Here is a 12,651-nt window from a genome sequence, read left to right as displayed (position 1 = left end):
ACCAATATTCAACACCATCCTGCTGTCATGCCAGCTTCATAATTAAAGTGCTGGCTGAAGCAAAGTGTCATGGGGCTTGAACTTGCGACTGTAACACGAGAGGCTTCCTGTTCCATATTGGTCTCTTCCACTGGGCAGGCTGTGGGTCAGGGGGCGTGCGGAGGCTGCTGGCTTCTGCTGCTGCTTCTGTATTTTGCCGCACTTCCCTGCAAATAGGCTAAGGTCATTGTGCATTGTGTCATCTCATTTCCAGTAAAGCTCTTTATTTCAACACAGAGGTTTTTTGTGTTACTTGCCCTCCCATCTGTGTGGGGGGAGAGGGGCTTTTGAGAGCAGGCTGTGTTAACCCAGACACACTGATTATGGCAAAGCCATTGCCGTGTCCTGCCTGGCGCTGCACGTCTTGGTGTGACTCACTGCAACTTCTGTGTTTTCTGCTGTAGCAAATGAGATCTGGATTTACAACAGTGACACAGGTGCCTGCATGCTGACTGGAGTAGGCTGTCACCTATTAAATCCTACCAGGGACTTTAAACACCACAAGATGTTTTCATGGCTATGGGTAATGAGGATGACAGCAGCATAAGATTCAGAGCTATTGCTGGTAAGGACAGGCAGCTTTTCAGTACAGGTTCTTGGGTTATATTGTTCACAACAAATAATTGTTTTCTTATGAAACTACTCTGATCAGATTGTTTTAGATAGCAAACCATACTAGTTGAGGCAGGACTGGCTTGCTCTTTGTCACAAAAAAAATCAATTACCACAACTCTTAATTTGTACTTTCTGCCTGGATAGTGAGCATGCAAGCCCTACACACGAATCCCCCTGCTCTGAAGACACCACACACTTCCACCAGAGTATCTTTGCTGTCATCAATTTTAATTACAACCTGTACTTCAAAATGCACAGAACTACTTTCGAATACAGTGAAAGCTTTACGTCAACAGCATCAGTCACCAGCATTGCAGCTTTCAGTAAATCCTTCACAACCTCAGAAAAATCTCTATAAACATTGTGTAGATACAGAATGTACAGAGGACAGTTTTCTATACAAAAGTGCATTTTAGCAATAGAATTAGCAGAGAACCTGGGGGGGGGGGGGGAAGGAGGGGGTTAAAGAAAACAATAATAAATCAATTTAAACAGTACCATATACTCTAGTCTCCATGCCCATCTCTCCACCTAAAATAACATGAAATTTTAAAAAAGGAAAAAAAAAACAATCACAAAACCCCACTTTCCCCTTGCTTTGGTTATGAATTATATTCAAGGCTTCAACATCACAATTAGTATTCTTTCTAATCGAAGAATTTATTGGTATCTTAAAAACGCTTTAAAATCAGCCCCATGAGAGAGAATGTAAGCATGGGTAATCAATTTAAAGTCAAAATAGACAAGTTTTGAATGTTACCAGGATATGCCCCTGGTGGACTAATAAACTAGCTCAGTAATGTTTAAATGGGAAATTGCACCTTGACTTGTCTCTTCTTTGCTCAAGAACTGCAGGATCAGTTATGTAAAGAACGTGAAACCAGCTAATCTAACATTTCCCAGGAAAATCTGGTTTACAAGAATGAGCTTCAAAAGCCCCTGAAACAGTCAGGTTTATTAATATTTATAGATCAATGCATCAACTGATTCCAAAGTTGAAAGGGCGTTAGGAGAAAAGAAATGGCTTCAGGTCACTCAGTGTAGATGAACAGCAAATATTGCCACTGTTATACGTTTGTACATCATGTATGCGCTCTGATGTAAATGCATGTGCATGCATTCAAGCAGGATGGTTGGTTTTTACCCCAGAGAATGAGCTTCACAGGTTTCAAACCACAAAAGGAGAACTAAAAGTTAAGCCAAGGAAAGTCTTGCAAGTACTTTCCTTGCTCTTCTTAGTAAGCACCCCATACTGAGCATAATATAACCGTCTTTTAATCATTTCCCAGGTACAGAAAAATAGGTATTATCTTAACCGACAAAAGATGGCATCAGATACACACAAAAATCAGACAAGTTTGTCAGGCAGCTAGCTTGGTTTCTTGTACTTAAAATCATATTAGAAAAGAGTGTTCTCTATTGTTTACAGTCCTATCACAATCGGACTTTCAGTGCTCCTTCTAAGCCTTTTCAGATAAAAAGTTACCATGGAAGCGAACCGTTAATGTTACAGAGTGTAAAGTGATCACATTCATATTACAGTGGGTACAAAGCACCTAGATACCCAGATTCAATCTACCAAGCCATACAACTATCAGCTTTTCCCTGTCTGTCTCCATTTTGCTACGAATAAAACACAGGTTTGATTCTTTCTTGAAACAGCACTAATAAGAATGCATGATTTTAGCAGGCTGTTACTATTCTTTTAACTATCTGTAGGTAACTTCCGGTAAAAAGCGGTAGCCAGAACAGCCAACACTCACACCAGCAAAACCATGTTTAACCAAAATTCCAACTGTTTGACCAATGCCATGGGTATCCAACACAAATTCATAGAATTATTCAGGTTGGAAAAGACCTCTAAGATCATTGAGTCCAACCATTAACCCAGCACTGCCAAGCCCAGCACTAAACCATGTCCATTTAAAATACCTCCAGGGATGGTGACTCCACTACTTTCCTGGGTAAGCATACAGCATATTGCAAGGAAAGACAGGAATCTGACTAAAACATCTCTTCATCCACAGACTGAGTGTGAGACTAGAACTAAGATTGATGGTGAAAGGTACCCAGACACGTAGAAGTATGTGAGAAATTTAACTCCACAGATACTTCAGGCCTGATTCTCTGAGATGTTAAGTAGCTGACAAAGACAACATTTAGGTAAGCAAGATGTTGTTCTGCATTCTTATCAGTACACACATACTAGACTATGGACCTTGTTTATTATCATCAAAGCCCTTTCGGAGGCCACTGCTCAGATATTTTACTGGTCAGGTTATTTTGAGGCTAAGAGAAATGCCAGTTCTGAAAGAAAAATACAGGGCATGCAAAATGAAAGTCAGCAGTCCTGCACAAAGATGATCATGCAACTCTGCAAGACTGGGCTATACCCTGCAATAACAGGCACCTGTGGTCACACTAAATTGCCAAACTCCTTAAAGCACAAAACCAAAAGGAAACTAACGAACCATCAAGATAATGAAAAATTACTTCCTAAACTCAGAACTAGAAAAGACTTTTATAATGTTTTATGGTTCAAACTGAAATTTAGGAGTATCATTTTTCCCTCAGCTGAAGGGGGGAGTACTGTAACAAGCAGTCCCAAGATAAAGGCAAAGGTTACCTTATAGATTGTCAGAATTACGATACAGATTAAACTAACTTTTTCCTCTCCACCTGAAAGTCACAATTTTACCTCATTTTCTTAGCAAGAGGAATTTCAAAAGCAGATAGGTATAAAAAAGTATTCTGAAACACATAATGGTGCAACAACCCACGCAGAAGAGACCTCCTCAGCTAAACATACAACTAAAATGCACAGTTGCGTTCACTAAGTTCTTTTGCCAACAACATGAATCTATTTAGATATGCTTCTGGGCAAAAAGGCCACCAAAGTTGTGCGCCACTTGTCTGCACTTCTATTTCCAGTAGCATTTTTAACCACATTCAGGAGTGTCTTAGACAACTTAATTGCAGATTGGTGTACTTCCAATGCATAAAGATGTTTATATCTGAGTGTTCCCATAGCAATAGTAGAGATGTATTGGTCAACCATTAGTAGCAATCATACTGTAAGATATCCAGCAGCAAAATAACTTTCTGAAGAATATGCTTGCAAGTTGTTTTCCCCAATTTTTAATTGCTTCCTTACAAACTACATAATTAGGCATTTTTCCTTTTACATATTCCCTGCATACGACGTCCCGCTTCTTGTTTTCTGTGTAGTTTGAGTTAAATCACAACTTCCACAAAAGGATTTCTCATAGTGCTTTGATTTTGTATGATGCAAGAGCAAGACTGATGAAAGCCCTACAGCACCAAAGATTATTTTTCTTTGTCATGCTAAAGAATCTTCCCAATAATAGGACAGGAAGATAGAACAAGCCACGTGTAATATTAACTCTAAGGTGGAAAACAGAACAAAAAGCTGAAGCACAGTAATGCATGCTTCATGTCACCCAAAAGCACCCCTAGACTTAGGTCTTGCAAGTAAGGTAGAACGTTAGCCAACTTCAAACGTCCTTAAAACTGAAATCTATTCAGCAGCTTTTCAGAAGACAGTGATGTTACTGAAGTCTTTGATGCAAAATTAATCTCAAAGCTGAAGTTACTCAATACTTAAGACCTTCTTACCAAAATTACATCTGAGAAAAGATCTGGTTTATACTGCTAACACTAATTGAAATTTGGTCGAGAAATATATGTAAACAGTAAGGGTAATACATTTAAGGCTTAGAAAGAACACTGATAAATTCACCCCTGTCACATTAAAACATCCACATCTCCTTCGTGGTCCTCCTCAGTCACTTTTAAAGAGAGCACTTCTTCATTAAGAAATAATCCACTCAGTCTTTCCTTACGAGCTTGCCTTTGCTCCTTCAGCTGTCTTTTGCGTAAGGCCTTTTGCTGTAGTTTCCGCTGCTTGGAACGTTTCTGTCAAAACACAAAGAGACAACAAATAAGACTTTGTTCTGCAGATCAGAATCCACCTTTACAACTATAAATTAACCTCTGCTTGCTCTGAGAAATAACTAAAATGGATTCTCAGAGGTGTTGTAAACATTCACCCAAAATCATATCTAAGACTACAACATAGGAGTTATGAAGCACAATATCACCCTGTGATGTTGCATAGCTGAGTCTTTGCTCAGAAGACTCTTTCTTGCAGGTGAAATGTTACTCTTACAACTACAACCTGAGATGCTGAAGAGAAAGCAGGAACTACACCTCTCCTTCACACCTGAAACTGAAATTAAAGGAAACAGGACAAATGCCACAGTAACACTATAATTGCAACACACTTCAGCAGGCACTTTTCACCAAGTCATCTCATGACACATGAAGATTCAAAAAGCGTGATGAACATTCTGGGTCTTTACTACCCAGAAATTATGCTTAGATTAGGTTGATCCATCTTGAGTAATTTTTTTTTTGGTAAAACCCTTGTGTTCATTCAAAGAACTAAGTTAGAGGCACCCCCTCGCTCACCTTACTCTAAACAAAAGTAATGAGAGGATCTACTATATACAAACAGCCTTTCACTTAGAAGAGAAGTGATGGGAGGAGCACAATTTAAATTCCTTATGGTCCTGACAGACAAAACAGCATTGGCTAGGCAATAGACAAATTCACTATGCTCCTTCAGTACAAATATCCCAGTCAAGATGACGTGAGCAGCCTTAACAAGTCAGCTTCATAAACATGTACATAATTAGAAACTTTACTTTTGAATCCCGGATTCTTTCTGCAGCACTTGTGGACAAATTACTATCGCTGTGCGCTCGACTCATGTTGGCACTTGAGTTTGAAGCGGAGTTAGCAACACTGGAGCCACTGCTGCTTGCTGAGCTGACCATGCTGGCACTGCTGCTGCTGGCACTGGTGCCACTCACACCACTGGTACTTGCACAACTGTAGCTACTCCTCTTCCAGCTTTCCCTGGATGACCGTTGACGAGGTCCGTGTTCCTTGATATAGTTTCTCACCTTTAGAATAAAGGCAGCAGAATTACTAAACCCTGAAAAATACTGCACTGAGATACTTCTTTTCTTGGATAAACCACCATTTGTCTATTAATAACAATCAACTTAGAAGATCAGTTCAGTCAGTCTTTGAAAACATTTTGCTGTGGCTGCTTAAATCCTAAGCCACCTAGCAGTCATCAAGAGAATTTACCTAAGAACTAGGTTAATAGTAATTTTCTTCTTTCCATAATGAAGTTAAGTAACAAGGTTTGAGAGGTTTTCCCCTCTCCTGCCCCTCAAGTTTCCTACCACAGAATAAATTATTATTATAACACCAAACAGGAATATCACTAAAGTTGAACGGAACCAAGTCATTCACCATGTGTCAGACCCCTTTATTTTGCTGGGAATACTCACACAAAAGCAGCCATAACGACAGCAATACTCTTCTACTTTAAGATGATACTCACAAAATGTTTGAATATGAAATAGGCCAAGCCCATAAAAGCAGTGAATGTTTTCCATTTCAGTCTTCATTGTATTCACAACCTCGAAGTAGCACTGAGGAGCTGGCTTGTTTGGATACCGCATCATTTGCCAACATATCACAGTAGCAGAAAGACTAAGACAACAACAGCATACACCTACCATATCAATCAGCTGTCCCCTGTTATCATTTGTAACATCATTAGTACCTCTTTTTCTAGCTTTCTTTTCACACAAAATCTATGGTCTTCCCCAGTGAATTCCAATCCTTTGGAGTTTTAAATGCTAGTTTATATTCAGTGAGCAAATGAAGATCCTCATATAGTTGATGGTCATGATATGGAATACACTTTGTCATAAGCAGTACTGGACACAATGGATAACTCATGACATACAAGTCAGCTTAGGCTTAACAGAAAGAACATACAACCACTGTCTGTGTACAAAACTTTAATACATACAATATACTTTTGAACTCTATTTTCCCTCATTGACAATATTGTGCTCTAATGAATTCCCCTGTATCTAATGATTGTTTATATAAACTAGTAACAACTCTTAACAGATTTTGCAAGACATCAGATGCCGAAACCCCAACATCAAATGTAGAACCATAACTCACCTGTTTCAGTTTTTCATCTGTGAGACAGTTCAATTCAATAATGAATTCACTATCTGTAGGCAAGATCTGTGCAGTAGGATCAATAATTTTAATAATATCAAGCTGCTCTCGAAGGCCCATCTCTGTACTGACTTTGCGACTCAAATACTCAATATATTCAACCTAGGATCCAAAGAAAGACAGGGCAGTTTAAAGTACGATTGATCCTAATTGAGTGACAGAAAAAGGAAGGGCACACAGAACAGAATGTGCTCAATTATCATATTTCCTATGATTCTAGCACCATTGAAGACCCTCAGACACTCAGGGTACAAACCCAAGTACACATTAAAATGCCTGGTATGGACGTGAAAGACAAGAAGATTTCATTTCACGAATCAAGTGGTACTGCATAGGTCTACATTACAGCACCACATCTTAAAAGGCATACTGGTTGCTAACTCAAAGTTCTTCTGTATATTACATTTCTCACATAGGAAAAAAGTCAATTTCACCTGTTCATCATTTGTCATGGCACTCCATGGAAGCTCATCAAGATTCCTGTGCTTGTTTTTCTTTTTCAGAAGCAGACAGGGAGAACTTGGAATACTAGGTATAACATCAGAAAGTACATCACTCCCACTTGTGATGTCGCTGCCAGGCAACTTGTAATATGCAAGAGAAAGAACAAAGCCTTAGAATATAGCAGACAGATTTAAAATCACTCTAACACTATTAACGATTCAAAACATTCTGTCAATTAGCAAAGCAGGGCTCATCTGTGTTCTCCCAACAACTACTTAATAAGTACTCATAGCCCTGCAGTACTCCTCTGAACGTTCCAACGTGTAGCAATTGCAGCAAACTCCCTTCACACCATCCTCTATACTCTCACAATCCTCTTCTCAAAAATTTGCATTTAAGAAAACAGCAGAATGCAGATGTAACATTTCAACTATTTCCCTCCTCCGCCTGTGCAAACTGTCCATTACAACCCAAACCTAAATCAAAGCTCCCATTTTAAAGCGCAAGTCTAGTTGGAAGGAAAACCATTTCAAAGTAGGTTTGTAGTTTACACCACACCCCATAATCACACAAGACAGTTCAATTAAAATCACTGTCATTTTCCTGGAAGCAAGTGCAGAACTTTCGCTAGCTTCGTTTATACAGCTGACATGTAATTTGCGAATGCACTTCCAGTTAAAGCATGACAGCTGGATTACTCACGCACAGATTCTGCTAGATAACACCATAAAAAGTCTTTCCCAAAATCTACAAGTCCAATCAAGTATGTCTCCTAAGGAGCACTTGTTTTACAAAACAAAGAATAATTAAAACACAGCTAGTTACCAACCAAGCATGCTGTCAGCTAACTGAGACACGGGAAATTGCCTCTTCTCACAGCAGTCACTGAGTTTTATCAGGCAATTAAAATTTCACAACTCAGTGAAGCTCTGAATCTTTGGGATCCAGTCTGAGTTGTTCCTACAGAAACGCACTTGTAACTTCTGTGATACAACACACAGAGATATGAGCACTTAGACTAAACAAGAAATGCAGAGCTGATCTCAGACCGTGTTTATCTTAAATTCATTTGATTGGTCTGGAACAGGATTTGCACTTTCTTGAAAACGATGTTTTCAGTCCTTATCCTGCTTTTAGAAGATTCTGTATGTGTTCTAACTAAGCTTTTCTGGCAAAACTTCGAAGCATTCCTCAATATATTCTGAAGCACCATGTTTTCCATTTCAAAGTTATGTATATGCTCACAGTTGATTTAAGTCCATAATATTAAAAAAATCGGTTTAAGTCTATAATGTATAAAAATATTTGCATATCACAATTGAAAAACTGATGAACACAGACAACTACCACAAACCAGAGACACCTGGCGAGGACTGCATCCAACACACACTAGGAAAAAAGGACCTGATTCACCTTTGCACTTTTCCCATCCTGGTGAGACAAAGTAAGCTCTGTATTCTCGGCACAGGGGGGAAAAAAAAAAGACAGAAATAGGATATGGCAAGAGCTTCTACACTTCATGTAGGTGCCAGATCCATTCCAAAGGAAGATTTAATTCAACCAGATCACTGGAAGCAGACATCTGTAACCAGATTTCATCAGCATGGCAGATCCTCAGCACAAAGGATCTAAAGTCGTGGCTACAAGATATATGTTGATCACTAAAAGCAAACTACCATAATATGTAAGCATCCCTTTGAAGAACTGACCCTCAGGCTCTCCTCCAGATTAAGGATTCTGGAATCAAATGGAACAAAACATTTTCTTTATCGCTGAAGATTCAGATATCTACTCTTGAGTAGTTAGAAACAAACGCTGAGGACTTTTTGAATTGAAGCTAAGCCAAGCACTTAACAGTCTATACAAAATAGAGTGGAACTAATTTACCTGCCATTCAAACTCACTGTCAGACCAATCCCAGTATGTGCTGATAGAAGAAGAGACATCGCTGCAGACACTACCCTCGGGGAACAAATCAAAAGAGGTGAACTCCTGGTCATCCAATAGAGAGTAACAATCATCTTGATCACCAACTGAGACCGATGAGAAGAGCTCCTCACTACACTCCGAGCTGGCCACACTCGTTCCACAAGACGTCAAGTTCCACCTGCAAAACAGGACAAAACAAATAGAAAGTAGCAAACATACTGTCATCGGATGTCCCCAAAATGTCTTTTAAGCCTCTTGAAACTATGCCTGCTTTGCTTGTCAGTAACATCATACAAAGATTTTATTGAGTAAGTTAAAAGTACATACATTGAAGTATTACATTTTAAAGTATTTTTAAAGGCCCATAAACAAAACTAAAGGGAATTCCCCATCTAGAAAGCCAAAGCAAAAACCAATACACAGTTAGTATAATTACATCCCAGTTAGTATCATTTCCATCCCAGAGCCATGAAGCCTACAGTCAGCACCTTACCTTCTGGGTTCTTTGGGGGGATTTTTGTTGTTTGGTTTTTGGTTGTTGTTGGGGTTTGTTGGGCGGTTTTTTGGGGAGGGAAGGAGGGGTGGGTAGGTTGGTTAACTACAATGCACTCTAAGTTTAATTTCCCACATGTTTGGATATATTCAACTTCCATGTTAAGTTGAAATAAACAAAAGTAAGTAGTAAACCAGTCGGGCTTCAGGACAAAAAGGAGTCAAAAAGAAATTCTAGGTTAGTAATCTCACTCAAAACCAAGGCTTAATAAGGAAACACATTATGTATATATCCAAGGCTCCATTATTCATCACTTTCAATTCTGAATGCCAAAAATATTGGACATGCTGTTGGAGTGAGACAGTGCAAGATGGGAACATTATCTGTGTGAAAATGCTACCACACCAAAATGAAACACTTTTTTCCCCTTCTAATCTAATTTTAAAAGCTAGCTAATGCTGTTGCTAAAGGAAAGCAATTGAGGACTTTCTGGAACAAGTTTTTTACTCTGATAGGAGTAAGCCAGAATTTAACAAGCTCATGAAATCTCTATCTGGATTTATTTTACATATTGGAGAAAAGTAGGTCGAGACAACCATGAGTCAGCACAGCACTGCAACATGGCCAAAACAATTTGAAAAGAGCTTCTAAAATTCACCGCACAAACCCACACGATCAGCTCCCATTCCATCAGCCTATCCACTTCAGGCTGGCTAACAAGAAAAGCATTCCTGTTTAGCTGCCAAAGCTGAGCAATGCCATCACCCAGAAGGGCTGGTCCTCACCAGCCTTAAATTTAAGCGACATACCATGTTGCTAAAGTATGTTTGTGATGGACTCACTCCCACATCTCTTTGGCCAGCAGCAATTTTATTCAATGTTAAAGACACTTCAAAACCTTTTCTTTTAGCAAATTTAGCATATCATGCCCTCCCCTCTGCATCCCTTGTACACATACAATGTTTTACTGGTACAGAAGAGGAGCATGGTGACACAGATGTTTTTGAATATTACTAGCTTCAGTACTCATGAAACAGTGACGAAAGGCAAGGTAAGAGTGGACAAAGTTCCCAGCCCATCAAAACACAGGATGAGGCACGGGGTCTGTACCACCAGCTCCACACAGACACTCCAGGTATGCAGTATCACTGCAGGCACAGGCAGTCAGCCCTCGCCTTCTCATACTAGGGGTCCTGATGGACTCGCTGGGGTGAACTGCATTAACAAGAAGTGGGAAGCACATTAAAACTACTTGTAACTTTAAAAAGTAGAAAGCTTTATGTGAATACCAGGGATTCAGATTTGCATCTGCAATGGCTTCATCAGTGCAAGACAGGACATGTGCTTGCCCAAAGTGAAATACCCACTCAAGATGCTTGGGCTAGAAACTTGGATTTGTAAAATGAGCAAGCCTGAACAATACACTTGGGAAGCGAAGGGCAATACAAAGAAAAACGTAGAGAATTCATTAAATGCAGACGTGGTGAATACCACACATTCACCTTACAGATATGCTACAAATACATCTTGCTGATCATCTTATCAGAAGTCGATCTTAAGATACAAGAACTAGATCAGGAAAATGTATAATATTTGATCAAAGCTCTTTGTGATGAATCATTTCAGAATCTACAGTTAAAGAGTTCACCCTTGTGAATTATCACTTTAAAAATGTAATTTCCATTATTTCATACAGATTTAAACGAGTAAGATTAACTTATTCACTATTCATTATGGTGTAGCAGAAACAGTAGCAACCAGCAAAAGTATCTTGCAACTCTGGTACAGGACTTAAAATTATTCCCTACTTATGTTCAAGACTGAAATCTCAAACACTGTTCTCAAAACAAGTACTATATTCAAATGTACAACTACACGTAAACAGCAGCAGGATCGGGTTCTCAGGTAAGTAGGACTCTGCTTTTGATTTTCTAACTACAAAGCTCAACTGGATTTTTTTTTGCAGAGCTGCATTTGCAATTTCAGAGTAGTCCTTTCTGGCAAATTACACACAGAATAATTTGGCCTTAATTAGTAGCAAGGGATGGAAATGTTTCTGCAGGAATCAGTGCAGTCACCAAGCCGCCTGACTCATTCTGAGCCTCTTCAGGTTTGCTTCAGGTCACGCAAGGCCTGCTTTTGACTATTATAAATGTACAGCTCTCTAGATGCCCACCCGACAGCGCCCAGCTGTATGTTTTAATGAACTCGGAACGGAATAAGCACATTCTAACAAACGACCAAGCTCACACTAAGAGCTGTAATATTATCAGCCAACACTAGAGTAAGCTCATTCCCCCCCAAAACAAGTGCAACCCAAGGAGGGGCATGCGAGAGGGCTACCTGGGCTAGCCGGAGCACAGTCATACCCGGCTCGTAGCAGGCCGAGGAGCAGGGGAAGGAAGCACGGCCCTCACGCACCAGCAGCTGAGACCCCGCCGCTGCCTCAGGGGCAGCCCGACAGGTCCCCGCCGAGGGGAACCAGCCTGTGCCCGCCTCAGCCTCGCGCCGCCCGCCCTCCCAGCCCCCTCATCGTCACCGAGACGCCGCGGCCCAGTCGACTCGGTCGGCCGGGTGGGCAGGTGCTGGGGGACCTCACGGAGCTGCGGGCAGACCTGTTGGAGTGGAAGCGGTGCAGCGGGTCGGTGCGGTGGCAGGACGAGAGCTGGCAGCCGAAGTCGCTGACGTCCAGGCAGCCCTCCTCGCTCAGGCTCAAGCTGCCGCCCCGCGGCGGGTGCTGGTGCGAGAGCAGCGGGCACGGTTCTTCGGGGGCCAGGAACTTCTCGTACGGCTCCTCGGTCATGGTGGCGAAGGCAAGAACGACCTTGGCGCAGCCCGCCTACGGCGGGAAGGAGACGGCGAGCGCCTCACTCACGCAGCGGCCAAGCCACGAACGCCGCCATGAGCGGCCGGTCCCGGGATGCGATCAGGCTCGCGGACGGCGCGACGAACTCCTTCCGGCGCCGGCCCTTCAGCTCCGGCCCGGTACAGCGCCC

General features: G+C 41.1%; 1 protein-coding gene across 1 annotated transcript; it reads right to left on the bottom strand.

Annotated features, from left to right (window-relative positions):
- Positions 1-785: 785 nt before the first annotated feature.
- On the bottom strand, positions 786-12,601 carry FAM199X (family with sequence similarity 199, X-linked). Its single transcript, XM_068152158.1, has 6 exons — positions 12,271-12,601; positions 9,121-9,340; positions 7,224-7,373; positions 6,730-6,891; positions 5,382-5,642; positions 786-4,590 (listed from the first exon to the last, which is right to left on the bottom strand). Exons 1-6 carry the CDS (start codon positions 12,456-12,458, stop codon positions 4,420-4,422), a joined length of 1,152 nt encoding a protein of 383 aa, XP_068008259.1. The 5' UTR covers positions 12,459-12,601; the 3' UTR covers positions 786-4,419.
- Positions 12,602-12,651: the final 50 nt, after the last annotated feature.

This window comes from Melanerpes formicivorus, unplaced genomic scaffold (genome assembly GCF_026170545.1).
Source record: "Melanerpes formicivorus ecotype bairdi unplaced genomic scaffold, bMelFor1.0.p_v2 SCAF_22, whole genome shotgun sequence".
NCBI lineage: Eukaryota > Metazoa > Chordata > Aves > Piciformes > Picidae > Melanerpes > Melanerpes formicivorus.
Note: the sequence above shows the minus strand (reverse complement) of the source record. Positions and strands in the feature narration are given on the sequence as shown.